At 34.5% G+C, this 18,451-nt stretch overlaps 1 protein-coding gene across 4 annotated transcripts; it reads right to left on the bottom strand.

Moving 5' to 3' along the window:
- Positions 1 to 259: 259 nt before the first annotated feature.
- On the bottom strand, positions 260 to 17,536 carry LOC132030548 (uncharacterized). Of its 4 annotated transcripts, none has more exons than XM_059420227.1 (6): positions 17,360 to 17,536; positions 2,653 to 2,916; positions 2,469 to 2,522; positions 2,326 to 2,391; positions 2,218 to 2,250; positions 260 to 691 (listed from the first exon to the last, which is right to left on the bottom strand). In XM_059420227.1, the coding sequence occupies exons 1-6, from the start codon at positions 17,499 to 17,501 to the stop codon at positions 261 to 263; spliced, it is 990 nt and encodes a 329-aa protein (XP_059276210.1). In that variant the 5' UTR covers positions 17,502 to 17,536; the 3' UTR covers position 260. The 4 variants fall into 4 exon arrangements, with proteins under 4 accessions (XP_059276210.1, XP_059276213.1, XP_059276211.1 ...); XM_059420230.1 differs by lacking the exon at positions 17,360 to 17,536 and adding an exon at positions 3,793 to 4,190; XM_059420228.1 differs by lacking the exon at positions 2,218 to 2,250 and having other exon boundaries at positions 260 to 703.
- Between the last annotated feature and the right edge of the window lie 915 nt (positions 17,537 to 18,451).

The following is an 18,451-nucleotide window of genomic DNA, read 5'->3' as shown; positions in this document are numbered from 1 at the left end:
CCCATCTTTAATCTCATCAAGCCGAATTCTTAACCAGTTGACATTCACCTTTATTTTCTCAGCATCCCTAACTATAGAGCAATAGGAGTTCAAGAGATTACAATCGACTTCAGTCAAATGTTTCTTTTGGAGTTCTTGGACAATCTTACATATAACTTCTAGAATAGAAGTCAGCATGTAACGTGACTCAAGCGGGCAATCATTTGTAATGTCTCCGTGTTTTTTGACAATTGCTAGAAAGGTTGGTTCAAGACTTGGGTTTATGCAAATTGATTCTTTCGCCAATTTGTGCTTTCTTCTTGGTTTGCTTTTACTTCCTCAAATGCAACCGCTACTTGTTGAAGGAAATTGACATCAATACTACATGTTGGCTGATTACTTAGATCAGCAATTTTCTTTGTTTTGTGATCAAACCGAGCACCAGTAGTTGTGCACGGTTCTTCTTGTGTCGAAGGATTAACACGTGTCCCTTGAATGTCAGTAGCATGAGAAGGAAGACCTTCACCACTATTTGCTTTAACACTATGAGGTGGAATATCTTCAGTTTCCGTATTCACTTCTGAAGTTAATCCTGACTGTGGTGGCATATCTGGTGACCTATTGGCTTGGCCTAACCGACTTTGCTGACATCCTTCAGCTTCAGTTGATGCTTCGGACTGATGAAATGATGATTGTAGTGATGCCACACTATCTTGAATACCAGCTGCACGGGTTAACACAGGTAAAGAACCAAATTAAGAGTAACCTAATCACCAAACCAACGAGTTCAAACAGAACAATGGAGTTGCCAGAAGAGGTACAAAAGCCATGGAAATATGCTAATCCAATGCTATTACCCATAAAACATATATATATATATATTCAAGTTATGCCCATCAAGTATACGAGGATCTATCTCCCTAAAGAGTTCAAAAGAATTTATATATATAAGCACACCACTAAATTTACATTCTTGTTTGTGTTTGGGGATGAAAAATTGCAGCAGGACACCGAGTCCTGAGTTTAATGAAGCCCAACGATCGGGACTGAAATCCAAATTATGAATATGTCATTTGATTGGTGATGCAGAAAGCCAGAAACAACCAGGGTGGAGCCACAATGACAATTAATGGTTCGGCAGAACACACTAACTTTGGCTCAGACCCTGCATTTGTGAAAATAATCTTCTGATATGGATAAATAATCTATGCAGAACCCAGTAAGCAAAGAGAATTATGGTCTAGAACCTCTAAACTAAACATTCTGACTCGGCCTCTGAAAACAACAAGGCATCCTACATAATTGTGGCACCAATTGTTACTCCTTTTTTGTTCTTTCGTTTTTGCACCAAATGTTACTTGACCCGCAATGAACTAAAGAAGCACATTGTTGCAAGCTCAGTACTTTCAAGTTTTTGGTTTTTGTTTCTTACTAGCTAGGTCACAAACAGTGAGCAACTCAAGATTTGGATGTAAATAGACAAAATGAACTCCAAGAAGGTACCCTTAAACATTTATCATTAGAGTAAGAACGCAGTCAATGCTACACATTTCTTAAACTCCGCCCTGTCAAACACCCGGCACGACGTGCAGGGCAGAGCCACCCCTTTATTTACGAGTTCAGCAGAACCAAGTAGGTCTGGCTCTAAATATTTGTGTTATAAAAATCATTTGAAATGTATTACTAGTATATATTTTACTAGCCAAAAATTTCTTTAACAAATTTCACTGCTAAGTTAACTTTTCATTCATTACTTCAATATTGTTTGTTTGAAATTATGACTAAAATAGTTATCCAGTCTCCATACTCCATAGTACCCTTCAAGCCTTCCAACTAAATCAAATGATGTCAACCAAAAAGAGACCATAGAGTCAAACTTTGACTAAGATATTATTGTTACTTCGAAAAAAAAAAAAATACAACCTTTTACGCTTTTACATGGGAACATATAATCAGGGCTGGAAGGGAGTTTTGTTCAGCCAGTTTTGAAAATGGTCTCCTTTTCCGTGAAGAACGACAACCGCGAATACACACTCTTTGAAGAGATCGGGCTAGGAATTATGGGAAGAAGCCCAAAAATAGATTTTGTAACTCAACAGGCATTTGATGAGAAATCAGTTTAATTGATCCGTTATCACAACAAAAACCTGTTGATTCATATTGAAACCTTTTAGCTCCATAAAATGTACAATCAGGAATAATTTTAAAGTGTACGTAATATTTTTGGCAACAAATTACCATTCTGTAAATTGACTTCTAATCTCTTTTTACCTGTACATCGTAATATGATACTGTTACAAACAGCGAAAGTTAAATGCGATATTGCCTTAGCAAAGGGAGACATACCTCTATTTGAAGTAACCACTGGTGATGAAAAGTTTTCTGCTGCATCACATCTACTTGATGTTGATCCTGGTATTCAGATAGTCAACGTTTAGACATGTACAATTAGTATAGTACTTGTAATTTTGCAATTTTTCCCGACTCACCTACTTCGGAGATAGAGGTGCAATCAGTTGTTTTTGTAGCCGCAGAAACATGTCCTATGAAATGGTTGAAGAAAAAGTAGCATAAATTAGTAAATCAATTTATGTATCAAGGTATATCTATATATACACAAGCGACGTTACGCACATGTATGTGTAAAGTTTTATAAAGCAATGTCTATCTGACCTTCATTTCTAGCTAACGAAGAATCAGAAGTTGAAAGCACACTTTGGTTTCCATCTTGAATATCGACTTGTGATGAAGATAGTGCATTATTCGAATGCCTTTTTGATTGTGCATATCTAGTACGACGTCGCGATAGAACTAGTTGTTTTCTTTCAGGTGAAATTTGTGCATATCTAGTACGACGTCGCATATTTCTATTGGCACGCCTTTGTTCCTTAGTGTTTTGAGGTCCATGCAACAAATTGTCATTGTTTGTCGACATTCCTGTTGCAAAGTAGTTTTCAGTTTTGTTAAAGTAATTGTCATAATTCGGTTTATTCTAAAAGTTATAATACATTATATCGGATTCTTTTTTGGTAAACAAAATTGGCCTGACATCATCAAATTGCAATTGAACAGATGCAAGCAAATTAGGAACACACATATTGTTCAAGAATACATAACTGTGTGGAAAAAATTAGGAAATTAAAAAAAAAAAAACAATTGCTTTGGCATATTTTCGAACACCTTAGGTGCATTAGGGTGTGTTTGGTATGACATTCTTGAAAAAGAAGTGATTTTTCCTATTCATTTTCTATTTTCTTGTGTTTGGTATGCAAGCTGAAAAATATCATCATTTCGTATATTCAAAGCAAAACACTATAAACTTTTAGAATTCACAGTGCAATTTCTGGTGGTGGGGTTGGCCGGTGGGAGATGTGGTAGGGGTAGGGTGGGTGCAGGGGTATGTGGATTGGGGATGAGTTTGGTGTGTTTTCACGCACAAAGGAAAATAGGAAAATATTTTTCAGTCATGCCAAACACACCCTTAGGGTTGTTTGGTGCATGGTATGTTCTAATATTAAAGACTAATTTTATATCATATTTGATAGGAGCAGTATAAATTTATTTATCTAAAATCAAACACTTGCATAAAATAAAGATAATCCCAAAGGTGGAATATCCCACCTTATCCCACTAAGGTTGGGATTATTTCGAAATGGGATAAAATAATCCCATAAGGTGGGATAAATTAATCCCGGGATAATTTTAGCTACCTACCAAACGATCATTAGTGTAGTAGAATCACGTTAACAATCCCTATGCTGTCAAAATAAAGCCCTTCACTTTGTACAGTAAGAAATTGCAGTAAAAACTTACCAACATAAAGTGCTAAGATGAACACCAGAGGAAGAAGCTAATGAAATTCCAGAAAATTACAGAAATGGAACAGAGAGAGAAATTGAAGAAAACAAAATGGGTGTGACCAGCAAAGTGAATATGAAAAGATGCTAAAGAGAGATATACATTTTCCTATTAAAAAAATGAATATTCTAATCATCAAAAAGAACAAAGAAAAGTAGACTGTCAGAACAGCAAGATAATGATATATAGAATTTCAAGCATTGTCAACATACCACAAGTGGATATATATATATTTTTTTTCAATTGTTAAACTTTTTTGATTTTCTAGGCTGGAGACGATAATTTGTTATTCATAAATGTATTACGATTCATATATCCTATTTTAAAAGGAATTATAGACGAGAATATAAGCTTTTGGGAAATTTAACCACGTGATATCTCAGTGAACGTATTGAGACCCGGTGAGAGAGCCAGATAGATTTCATTTCTATAAGAGGTCAGTTGGCTATAACTAACCGCACGTAGATGATATTGTAAACCTTGATAAAATTTAGTTCCTTCCAAACAATTTCTACATTGTCTCTTTTACATCCTGTTTATGCATGTGGTAAACGTGGGAAGAGAAAGAATTAGTAGGTGGTTAATAAATATCATGTCTGTTAATACTTTCTAATGGGGTCGAAATTCATCAAACATGGATTTATAGTGTTTGGCTGTAAGTTGCTGAAAAAATCATGTATGAAACCTGATCTTGAACTGACCCGCAACGGAGTGAATGCTAAGCTGAAGGTTTGGAGACAAACTCTGGAGTCTAAAGGGTTCAAGTTGAGTAGGACCAAGACAGAGTACATGGAGTGCAAGTTTGGTGACGAGACACATGAGGCTGGCGTGGAAGTGAGGCCGGGTACCCAGGCCATCCAAAAGAAAGGAAATTTTAAGTATCTTGGGTCTATTGTACAAGGAGATGGGGATATTGACGATGATGTCACGCATCGTATTGGTGCAGGGTGGATGAAATGGAGGCTCGGCTTGAGTCTGTGTGTGATAAAGATGGTGCCACCAAAGCTTAAGGCAAGTTCTACAAAGTGGTAGTGAGACCGACTTTGTTGTACGGGGGGAGTGTTCCCAGGCGATCGAAGAACTCGCACGTCCAGAAGATGAAAGTTGCGGAAATGAGAATGCTGCGATGGATGTGTGGGCACACCAGGCGAGATAGGATTAGGAATGAAGATATCCGAGATAAGGTGAGAGTGGCATCAGTGGAGGACAAGATGCGTGAAGCGCGACTGAGATGGTTTGGCATGTGAGGAGGAGAGACACAGATGCCCCAGTGCGGAGGTGTGAAAGGTTGGCTATGGATGATTTCGAAAGAGGTAGAGGTAGGCGAAGAAGTATTCGAGAGAGGTGCTTGGAGATGACATGGCCCCGATTTCGGCTTATCGAGGATATGACCTTAGATAGGAGGCTATGGAGGACTCTGATTAGGGTAGAAGGCTAGTAGGTAATCCCACGTATCCCGTCGTACTAGTAGTCGCAGTTTTGATCTTCATTTTCTTGTCCTTTGATTCGTGCAACTAAATGTTGGTCCTTGTACCACAATTATCGTATTTATCCGTGGTAGCCTCTTGTTTCTATTTTCTCAGACCACTTTATCATGACTTTTCGCTTTCGTTAGTTTTATTTTCATATTGTTTTGAACTATTTCTAACTTATCCGACCTTTTCTCATCATGTTTCTCTTGAGCCGAGGGTCTTCAGGAAACAGCCCCTCGTATCTTCGAGATGAGGGTAAGGTGCACAGACATTTTACCCTCCCAGGACACATGTGGGATTTCACCGGGTTGTTGTTGTTGAAACCTGATCTTGAACCAAAAACATATATACTTCTATATATTCACAATATATACACACACATGTCCACTGTCTAGTTCAACTATCTTCAAGCGTTGTCATAAGTGTTTGCATATTTAAACACAACACAACCATATTCTAATATCTTCAACCAGATCCATTCATACAAATCTGGGTGACCAATAAATTACATACCCAGCTAACGATGTGTTCAAGAAATAGAAATAACCAGAGAAACCTTTGAATGAGTTGTATATTCTATGCTAAATATCGAGATTATACATTGGGGGCGGCGGGGGGGGGGGGGGTGGTTTACTATCTTTATTGGTGATCTCTAAGTTCAATTTTGTAAGGGGATCTTTGAGAGAAAAACTTAATGCACAACATGTTTCAACAAAGTTGAATCTTAACTGTCTATAATCTGTGGACCTAATACTAGTATATTATTAATAGCAGTACATTGTTAGAGTAACACTAAAGGTGGACAAAAGTTATTAATCACACCATTTACTTTAAGCTTTCACATATGTAAAGTAAGTAATCACACAATTTCACAAGACACACTTCTCCAGTAGTATTTCAAAAATACTAATCTTGACAAATGCTTTAGTGTAGCTTTTACTAATATAAATTTCATTTTACCTGAGTGGCAAAGTACTTTGTCTCACTTGCTGATGCTCCTTGCAACTCGTTTGCACATTTTTCAAGAGACAAATTATAGGCAGAAGTCATAAGAAAATATCTTGCAGCTGATCAGTTTCAACTATATTGACTCAATCTAAGTCCAGCTTTATTTCATCAAAGTAGTCAACTGCCTAAGCTATGCGTGCTGTTAAAACAGAGATTTTGTTTCAAAAGTGTATTACAACCTATATGAACCCACACATGCTTTGGACACTTTAAGATTGTTCTATTCTACACCAAACAAGTTCCATAGGGGACCAATCAAAAGAAAAAAGTACCACAGATCGAAGAAGATAGTGATCAAAAAACAAACTTTGTTTCTACTGAATCTCCTTACCAAGTCTTTACTGCTAACGCCCTTAAGTCGTTACTGCTACTTCAATAGGGCGAGCAGTTTGATAGTGACTTCTTTCGTTTGGTAGGGCTACGAAAGGCTACTTCAATGACGGAAACAGCCGGAAACTCGAGAGGGTCGCCTTTGGAGAAGCGTTTGCCGGTAACCAAAGCCTCACTCTGATTATGTCGTGAGGCTGACTGAGGCATGCATATACAGCATAACAGTCATCAATGCAGTTCGTATAGAGAAGAAAAAAAGGGGCGAATTTCCAATTTGCTAGCATGTACAGCAAAAATACTTCTATTCCAGCCTTGAATATTTTACTGTATTACAGAAGAGCTCCCACCAACTAATGAGATGTGAGAGTTAGATCAAATGACACTTTGGGTAAGTAACAATAAGCTAGAGGAATATCTATCCTAAAACATCAGAATAGACTAAGGGTAGACAAAAGATTTTGACACAGTAGAACTATTGAAACGCCTCCATCAATGGCATATTTTGAAACTGCTGAATTTTGAGTGCCCGATTATTAATCCAACTGCTTATATCTTCAGTCAGCTGCATTTCCAAGTCGAGCTGACCTTCCCTTCTTCTAATTTCAGAATTGAGTTTCTCCAATTAAGCTTTCATTGATTCCAGATCCTTCTTCTCATTTTCAATCCGTTCCGCAAACCTATTCTTCTCATCATTGAGCTTTTTTGTCTCAACAATACAATTTATCGCATCTCTAATCTCATCAAGCCGAGTTCTTAACCAGTTAACATTTACCTTCATTTTCTCAGCATCCTTGACTACCAAGTAATAGGAGTCCAGGACATTACGATCAACTTCAGTCAAATGTTTCTTTTGGAGTTCTTGGACAACCTTACATATAACTTCGAGAACAGAAGTAAGCATTTCACCCGACTCCATTGGACAATCCTTTGTAATGTCTCCGTGTTTATCGCAAATGGCCAGAAAAGTTGGCTCAAGACTCGGATTCATGGTAATTGATTGTTTCACCGTTTTTGTGCTTTCTTCTTGATTTGCTTTCACTTCTTCAAAAGCAACCGCCACTCGTTGAAGGAAATTGACATCAACGAAGCATGTTGGCTGAATACTTAGATCTGCCCCTAGAACAAAAGTAGTACAAGGAGGAGGAAGAACTTCACCGATACCTCCTTGAATAACATCAGGTACAATATCTGCAATTTCTGTCTTCACTTCTTTTAGTAATCCTGACTTTGGCTGCATAGCTGGTGAAGTATTGGTTCCGCCTAACTGACTTGTCACTATAGCACTTATTCGACATCCTTTAGCTTTGGTTGATGCTTCAGACTGAAGAATTGATGGGTTTAATGATGCCACACTATCGTGAAGACCAACTGCAGGGGTGTTACACATGTAAGGGAACAAATTAAGAGCATCTAATCACCAAACCATTCAAGTTAAAGCAGAAAGAACAATGGGGTTGTCCTTTCCTATTAGTAAATAGACAAAATCAACTCCTACAAAGTATCCTTAGAATTCTATTGATAGAGTGAGTGATTAAGACATAAAATTGATAAATAATTTCTCTATTAGCCTAACTTTTTTTTTTATCCGTCTGAATTCGCAACCTAGGAAACTCGGGTATAATGGGCCCGCCCTGTATTCTTCTCCACTTAAATTCCTTCAACCTTTGTCACTAGAACTAAGCCCTGGGGCTCTATCCAACTATCGTTTCAAACACTAATTTTTTTAATTTTTTTTTCCTATAAAAGCAGGCTATCCAGCTTTTTATTTCATTACTTCGCTAAATTAAGTTATCCAGCCTCCATAAGCTTCGAACCTTCCAACCCCATCAAACAAAATGAGACCATGAAGTCAAACTTTGACTAAAACATTCCGACCAGCTTGCACACACCTCGAGTAATATCATGATTTCCTCCCACCAACACATATATTGACTAGGCCATTTTCAAGTCTGATTAATTCACTGAACACCTACTACCTATCATAAGGTATTGGATAACTCTGTCCATTACATTAAATTAGATAAAACCTTTAAATGAAAGAAAAGAAAAAAGAAGTTAGAACAGGATGTGGGGTTACTCACCAGATGGTCTCTGTTTGTGTGAAGAAGTCCGATGTTGATCATGGGTCGCGTAAAATGATTGTGGTGGACCTCTTTTCCTTGACCCACAACCTGAATTCCTCCCAACAACTTGACCCTTTTTGTTCATGCATATTGCAAAACCAGGTGGTATTTCTTTATCATAGTTTTGCTCTGTCATTGTTCTTGATTTTAGACAAGAAAAGAAGACAGAGAATGAAAAAAGATGGCTGAAAAATGTTTATTTCTTGGAAGAGAAGATGATGTGTAAAGGTGGAGATAATGATACTAAAAATGTTGGGATTTTTGTTTAAGGTGATGTTGGTGGCAGAAACATAAAAGTAGAAAGCAGGTGCTAGAAAAATCAAATAAGCGTGGGAAAAGGGGAAGTCCATACTCAGTATTTATGTTAAAATTAATTGATAGGTTGAAAATCTCTATCTCTATATAATATAAAGCTAGATATAGGTAAGGTGATGTGGCACCTCTCTATGGTCAAGGATTTTATTTATTTTTTTTCTCCTTTTTTGGCCTTTTTCTTTCATTTTTTCCAATTCAATTTGCTTAGTAATTAGAAATTGATCATTATCTATTCTATTTGATTTATTGCATCTCATTATGATTACTTCAGTTGCAAAAAACTCTTGACTATTTGTTTTCACCATCATGCCTAAGAGACGTGTGTGTATTTAATTCTGTCGTATTTATTAAGGCCAGGGGCAACGTGCATGGGTCTTAAATTGCTACTTTTAATATGAATTTTGGAGCAATCTTATATAAAATACCTCTACATGTTAGATTTTCTTTCCCATCTTTCCATGGTATCAAGCTCCAATACAACATTTGCCCCATTCTGACAGTGAGTCGTCTTACTAATTTATCATTTTGATTTTTAGATGGCTTAATTTTAGTTTAATTTGATAGTTTCTAGGCTTTGATTTTTTTCTTTGTTTATTATTTTATGTAAGGATTTAATTGTTTTTTCGTATTGGTGGGTGGTTTACAGTGATTTGACAAGTTCTCAAAGAATATGAACGTCGAGAAGGAATTGTCTTATCGTATGTAATTTATTGATTCTTTCATTGCCATTATTTCTGCACACTCGAGGTTTAATTTTTGTTTTTGAAAAATAAATCAGTAAAATTATATTTGATCAGGATAGAATTAATATATTGAGAATAAAAACTAACCTTAATTGTGTCTAATTTAGAAGTTTGAGATTTAGCCGCAATGAGAAAGGGTGAAAATTGTGTTTGTGTAATTTACTCGAAATACTCATTTAATTTGTTATGTTTTGAATCGTGTTTGAATGAATAATTTGATAACATGGAAGAAAAAATTATTCAATGACAACTTTTACAATGTATCTGGTTCTTGATCAAATGGGAAACATTATTAATCCAATGCTGAAGACAATTTTCTTTTCTTTTTTTGGCGTCTGGACACTGATCGTAGGAGCAAACTTTGAGTATTTGTAGAATTTAGTTTGTAACGAAAATGCCTCATTATTATTGTATCATTGTTATCATATATTAAGTGCTATTTAAATATAAGCTAAGGAAACTAAAACAGACAATTTTTATATAAAGATAATTTGGGAGCTTTTAAATATAGTCATTATTTAGAGGGGAGTAGGACCATTAGTGAGGAAGTTTTTCTTTGAAAGAATTGTAAGATAATAATTAATTATTATTCTCAATAGAAGTTTACGATTTGAATCATATTTTAAAAGAATAATTTGATAACAAGAAGGACAAAATTATTCAATGCATATGCTTTCGACTTTAAGAAATATTTAGAAATTTGGAAAGCTCATTACTGGTGTTTTTCCAAATATCAACTCTATTTTATTGCCTAAAAAGACTTTTGCTAATCAAAAGTTTAAATCCATCTATATAAAATTCTATTTTCTCAATATACAGTTAAGTGTATGTTAATTATGTATTTTAATATAAATTATAGGATGAATATATACACATTGAATTTTAATATAAATTCACCTTATTATTTCTAATATATACACCTTGAATTATTCATTCTTAATTAGGTTATACTTAAACAAGCTTCATTGAAAATGTATAATTAACTATATATTGTACAGAAATATATGCCTGAATAATCGTAATGTATGAATTAGTATTAGTATATGAATATAATCAACTCAAAATATATGTTGCTTATGAGGTTTTTTTTTTTCCCACTAAAATGAGGGATATGATAAATTTGCATTAATTATTTATTTATTGATGATTTCGTAGATATAATAATATAATTTATAACCGTGCGAAGCGCGGATATATTCACTAGTTCTTTATATGGTTAATGTAAACAGCTTTTATAGGAAATTTTTACTACTCCCTCCGATAGTTAATTTAACTAAACTGTCTCTAATTAAATAGATATTAAAATTTGATCACATTTCACTTAATAGGAATAAATTTGAAAAGATAAAATTAATTCTTTTTTAATTTGATAAGTGAACACTTTTTTTTATTCGGAGGGAGTAACTCATACTTGTGTGAGGCATTTGCGTATTGACAAATGGACTGTCGTAGGTCTCGCTTTCCAAGCAATCAAACACCCGTGTCCTTTCTTCTTTGCCATAATTTACCTCCTCTTTTATCTTCTTTGAATGGCATTGTTTTTGATGAGTAATCAATCCATCATCATTTTCTTTTATTTTTATCTATTTTTATTATTTGGAAAAATGTTAAGGTAGGTAAAATATCTGAAATTTGAAGGAATTAAAAAGCTGGATAGTAAAACTGAAGAATATCTGGGTAAATTTATCGGTAGTCATCCAACTTAAAATTTAACATACAAAAATTAATTTTCTATTATTTTATTACAATAACAGTCGTCTACCTTTAATATTTATTACACAAAAATCACTTATCTATTTTTTTTATCACATAAAAGCAATCCAACTATGAAGTTTGTCATATAAAATTTATTTTTCTATTTTTTGAAAGGTGTTTATTAAATTTATTATACGAATGAGTATATTAGTAAGAGAAAATAGTCAAATCATATTATTTTAACATTAATGATAATGAGTTAAAATTATTCCAAAAAAATCAAAATAAGAAAAGCAAATGTAATATTATACACCACAATTAATTTGGTGTTATGAAGCAAATTATTAAGGGAGGTTTAAAATTTATTCCCAATGTAATTAACTGCGATTTAATATTTTTTTCGTACATAATATCAAAATCCAGGTGAAATTTATTTTTTGGTTAACTTGGTATGCGACAAAAAATAGAAAAAATAATTGTGTGATAAACTTTAAAGCTGAATGATTTTAGGTGAAAAGAATAAAAAATAAGTTTTGTATGATATGATACATTTTAAAATTGAATGATCTTTATATAATAACAATAAAAAATAATTTTTATGTAATAAACTCAAAAGAAGAAATTACTCCAAAATATCTTACAAAATTATGGTCTCCATATAATAAAATTGGTTTCAAAGTTTGATGGAAACGAGGAAAAGAAAAACAGTGGATTAAAGCCATTCCAATTAACAAAAAAAAACGTTAAAGGGTCAAATATAAAATTTATATTTTCTTCTTTAGGTGTTTATTAAATTTATCATACAAATGAATATTAGCCAACAGAAAATAGTCAACCATATTATTTTAACATTAATGATAATGATTACCACCCATCTCCGCCAAAAACGACAATCAAACTTAAACATAAAGAAAAGCATTACATATGCGTAAAGGAGAATGACACGATATAGAAATGGCATATCAAGCCTGGAATACCCATAATTACGACTTACTATAACACAAACTTATTAATAACTAGCAAACCTATGAATCAAGCTCTGATCTTTGACGTTGCTTTCTGGTTGATTGTAAGATACTATGATACATTTGAGTAGCAAACTCCTGATACCATCGCAAAACGTATTGAATTTTTATATTTTCATTTTCAAAACCCAAAAACTTTATTAGCCCAACCAAAATAATTTTCAATAAAAATTGAAATTGGGGCACGAAACAAATTCATTTGTGTATGAATGTTGAACCCAACCCATTAATTCTTTTTTGAGAAGAAAAAAAAAAGAAAAACGAATTGTGTGATTAATGTCCAAAAATCAACAAGGGTAGAATTTTAGTTCCAATACTCTAGCAATGTATAAATAAAAAAAATAGTCTATGTTTTGAGATCAATGTCATATGGATTGCCCTTTTAGTTGAATGAGCTCCATATCCCGGAAGTATTGGATGGGTTCATAAAAATAATTTATTGGATGGCGGAGATGGGTAAACTCAAGAAGAAGATAGTTTGAGGGGCGTAGTGACAAAGGGGTAGTGAAGATATGGGTTGGGGCGTGAGGTGGCATTCCACGTGGCGTCCACCTCACCAAAATGTCAATGCCACATGTCCATTTGATCAATTTAAAGGGATATATTTATACCCAAAGTTTGATAGGATAATTGACCTAAAGTATAACGAGGGGTATATTTGGCCCTTTTTCGATAGTCCAAGGGTATATTTGACCCTTTTCCGTAAAAAAAAAGTCCCTCACACAAATAACAATAGTTGTGCCTAACCCAGAATAAAAAAAATTCAGCTTTATCTTATTCAAAAATAATTCTAAATATTGGCGTTCCAAGTAATTTGCTATGACAGGTTACAATTTACTAGTACTATAAAACTTCCTTTACATTATCGTATATATAAAGTTCTATATATTGATGATGTAAAAAATATCTACACAACTATATATCACTTGTTAGGTAATTAGAAATATATCTTTTCATAAACATTGATTAAAAAGGGAATGGCTTTAGCTTTAATTGATTGCCACTGTGTACTGCACCTGAGAAGGGGAAAAAAAAAAAAAACTGAAAAAGGTTAAAACTCAGATTTTGACAAATGATACAACTGGAATATTCAGAGTTTTCATCTCATTTATCTTTAGCCTTGTGAGGAAACATTCAACGGCTATGATCATATCAAGATGTCAAGTTTTATTTCCTCAACTGTACTATGCAGAAAAGCTGCAAGGACATGTGAACTGAAACTGAAAATAGTAGCTAATTCTCCCCCCTCGCCCCCGCCCCCCCCGCCCCCCCGCCCCAAACACCGTCTCTAAAAGCTGTGGTTCATACTTTTTTTCACTGTATGAAAGTTTTCATTAAAAAGGGTCTGCAGGTTTCTACTTGCTGTGATACAAATGGCAGAAAATTTAAAACTCTGAATTATGAAATAGTAATATGACAACTCGCATTCTTCTCAGTCTGTCTCAAGCTGGTCATAAACTACTCCTTTTATTTAATATGATAGGGATGGGTAATATAAAATCTTCTACTTGATTCCCTTGCTTAATAGGAGTAGTAATGAATTTTCTTTTACCAGAGTATAACAAGAAAAGAACAAACAGTAATGCAGGCAAGCAAGATATCTACTAAGTACTAGAAGAATGGTACACTAGATGAAGACATAACACATAGAACTACAAGTAGCAAATACTGAGGAATGTTATGGGACTTCTATTGATGTACAGAAAGAAACCAATTAGAGTGAAAGGCAAGTTTTATAAAATATAGAGCGAGATCAGCAATGTTATGTGGATGAGAGACGCGCCTATAATGCCCAACATATCCACAAGATGAGTATCATATAAATGTGAATGTTAAAATGGCCTGTGCTTTCATACAAAAACAAAGAAGATTGTAATAATCATATAAGACAGAAGGTAAAACACAGAGCATGATTCCCCATAGCATGTGGAACCAAAAAATCTTATGTTTCCCCCTTGAACAATTTACTCTATCCTGTAGAAAATCCCCCACCAACTAATGAGATGTGAAAATTGGATCTAATAAGTCATCTGATCCAAGAATAACTAAGCGTCAATTTCATCCTCAGCTAAGAACCTTCAAAGTTGAACCCATAGAACTAAGATCCTGAATCCACCTCTGACCTCAAGCAATCGGTGGCGGACACAATGCCATCGAGAGCTGCATTTTCGCGCTGATCAATTTCCCTAACTGCCTCCACTTGGATACAAAGTTTTTCAACCTCACGATGCGCAATCTCATAGGCTGCGACAGATTTTTGTTTCTTACGTTTCAGAACCTCTTCATCCTGTTTTGCAGCATCCAAACATTGTTTCAGCTTACCAATTGCCTCCACTATATTTCTTTCCAAAGTTGCCTTCTTTTCCATGACCATCAGCATATCTCCTTCAGTATGAAAGATGTTGTCTTTAAGATTGTTTGCACAAATTATGGCTTCTTCATATCGTGTCTTCAGCTCAACAGGAAAAGATTGCATCTTTTCTGTCTCTTTGTCATGAGCAAATCATAGTGATATATGATGAAATCTTTGACGTTATTGTAGAAAGAAGTATAATCCGCTTGAAGAATATCCAAGGTGAAGAAGGCGTTATTCGCGCACTTAACCATGGTTTCCAAGTTTTTCGTGCTCTTGATGAGCTGGTAAAACAACAGAGACTTGGCATGAGAGATCATGGTCTTTGATGTTTCATTAATGTGGGAAGAACATTCATTAGTCCGAAGACGTGGATTTGGTGGTGGACTCAGCATTGACAATGGATTAAGGTTTATCTTTGTGTCTCTCTGTTCTTTATCTACAATTAGTAGAGGCGCATTTATGCTCGATCCCAGTGGTGGCGGCACAGGAGGCAATGGCACTGCTGGCGTTTCTTTTGTTGCCACAGTTGGCGCTTCAACATCAACAACATCAAAAGATTTAGTTCAAGAAATCAGAAAAAAGCAACAAAAAAGGTTATCCTGTTAAATACTTTGGTTCATTTAACATTGCTTGATGTTGTAACTTGTAAGCTATGTGCATACTACACTGCCACTGGGTAATTACTCGACGTGGTACTTTGTAAACAACATCAAAATATCATATTTATCCATACCAGTATATCCTTTCTATTCCAATCACAACGTAAAGAGAAGCCTCTAAGATTTTCATGTTGCAATTATTTGTATAGTTAATGTAGGCCAAACTGATAAAATATTCAAAGGGGATAACCGGACGAGCAAAGCAATAGGGACATACATTCAAACTTCAAAGAAATTAACATCTACAGTATATCAAATGAATTAAGCTTATCTTTTTCCTTTTATCTTATCAATTAATTGGACATTGACGATATCTACTTGACCATAGAAGGAGTTCTTTTTTGTTCTTTACTTTTCTTCCTTCCCTTCATTCAACTATATATAAACTCAGTTTTATTAAAAATTATACTAAAGAATCACTAATACAGGTCTTAACAAAGACCTTGCTTCAGGTTCATGTGTATCTCGTCAATGGATTTCAAAAAGCACATTCCGTGTGGGTTTGCCATTTGCGTAATCCACATTCTGCTCATATGTAAAATATGGGTGGGTTGGACATTAAACCCATTTTCATTCAACCGGCCCAAATCCGACCCAACCCGACCATTTGTCACCCCTACTCGGAACACACCCTTTATATAGAGAGAAACGTGCATTCACATCTCCCTAAGGGAAGGGTTCAAACCCTATCAGTAGATCCCCTTTCCCCTCATCCTCCCTGATGTAATAAAAAGAAAAAACCACAACCCCCCTCCACAAGAAAAGAAACGTTGGACCAAAAGGGAGCAAGAAAACCACAAACCAGAGAAATTGAGAAGCATAAACAAGAATCAATAGCTTGGTATTACACATATAACCAAGTAGCAGAGGTGGATCCAGGATTTAAATTTTATGGGTTCAATCTTACAATTTTTAGCATTGAACCCATTATATTTTTAAAGTTAGGGGTTCATATCTACTATTTATTACAATTTTAGTAATTTTTTACACATAAATTTAGGCTCCGCGTCGAAAGTTTGGTAACTGAACCCCCCACCTTGTAGGCTAGATACGCCTCTGCGGCAAGGAGCAATACCTTTTTTAGACTGAAGCTCTTTATATTATATAAAAAAATGAACTTTAATTTGCTCTGACCCTTAATATACTAACTTTGAAGACATGTTTAACAGAAATTAGCAAATAAAACAATACGCAGAATGTAAAATCCAAGACGAGGGTTGAGAAGCATAAACAAGAAGTGATAGCTTAGTATCATACATATGACCTAAGAGTGAAGATCTTTATATTTTTTACAAAGATGAACTTTAACCTGCTCTGAGACCCTTTAAAAAAAAAACAAGTGCCATAGAGCAACTTGAACGAGTCTTCCCCCACCACCCCAACTATCAAAATGCAAACTTTGAACACATATTCAACAGAAATTAGCAAATGAAACAAAACCAACAAACAACAACAACAACATACCCAGTGAAATCCCACCACAGAGTGGTGTCTGAAGAGGGGACCTTATCCATAGACCCTCAGCACAAGACAAGCCGTTCAAAAAAAGTATAAAAAGCCATGGCAAAAATACTATAAAAACATGATAAAGCTGTCTGGGAAAAAAGGGGTCGTAACTCCCACAAAATAATACGATAATCGAAGTACAAGAAACAACAGATATCAGCAAAAATTGAAGGACAACAAAATCAAACAAAAACCCAAGTAAAATCCAAGAAAAGCACAAACCTTAGAAGGTAAGAAGCATAAACAAGAAGCGACAGCTTAGTATTACTAGTGGTGAAGAAGAAGCTCACCTTGTTTTCGAGGGCGACCTCTTCTACGTTTCACCATGCATTTCTCACTTTGCTGATTAGAAATTGTTGAAGGATTAATGCTACTAGGCATAGTTGTCTTGGCCAAATGTACTGCAACAAAACCAGGTGGCATTTCTGTCATTGTTAATAGATGCAAAGATTACTTAAAGGGCTATTTTTGGATGAATGTCTTTAAAAAAAAAAAAAAAAAAAAAGACTGAATGATTTTTGGACTGCAAAAATGGGAAAAAAGAGCTAGCTGGAAAAAGTGCAGAGGAAAAAAGATGGCTGAAAAATGTTTATTTCTTGGAAGTGAAGATGGTGGGTAAAGGTGGTGATAATGATACTAAAAGTGTTGGTGGGATTTAGTTCGTTTAAGTGATGTTGATGGCAGAAACATAAAAGTAGAAACCAGGTGCAGAAAATGAAATAAGTGTGGGAAATAGGACACACATCAAGAAGATGAATATTACTTGCCAATCCAACTTTTTGTAGTGCTTAATTGGTACTTTAGTTACATTATAAGTTATAACTAAGCCTTACCAACTAAGAGTTCCTTCTTCCAAATTTGCTTCCATATTTGTCTTTTATTACTTCATTTATTATAAGGTGTTTTATAAAGGTTAAGCATTTTTAAGTCTTTTTTTGTAATATAAAATTCCTTAGACTAACTTTTTTGAAGATGATGTAACATGTACTTTAACTTTTTCTTATGCCACATTTTTTCTCCTACTATATTTCTTTATTACTTAGGGTGTCACACCCAATTTTGATAAATTTAGAAAATTTCAAGCTCCTCTTGAAACACTTATAAGAAATTGTGAACTGTGATGATGTCAATTAAAAAAAAAAAAAGTTAATACGTGTAATTTGAATGGGAAAATGCACCACATTTGCAGTTACCTTAATTTAAACACGTATTACACACAAGAATTGAATTTAATTGTCCAAAGCGAAACTTTAAAAATTTAACAGATAAAATTGATCTTCGTTTGAATTTTATATTGTTACCTAATTTGTTTATTTTTATCTAAATTATTTGTTAATAATATTGAAATGGAAACAGCTCTTTTTTAAGATATTGTTACCTAA

This window comes from Lycium ferocissimum, chromosome 9, assembly GCF_029784015.1.
Source record: "Lycium ferocissimum isolate CSIRO_LF1 chromosome 9, AGI_CSIRO_Lferr_CH_V1, whole genome shotgun sequence".
Taxonomy (NCBI): Eukaryota; Viridiplantae; Streptophyta; class Magnoliopsida; order Solanales; family Solanaceae; genus Lycium; species Lycium ferocissimum.
The sequence above is the reverse complement of the archived record's forward strand: the minus strand, read 5'-3'. Positions and strand labels throughout refer to the sequence as shown.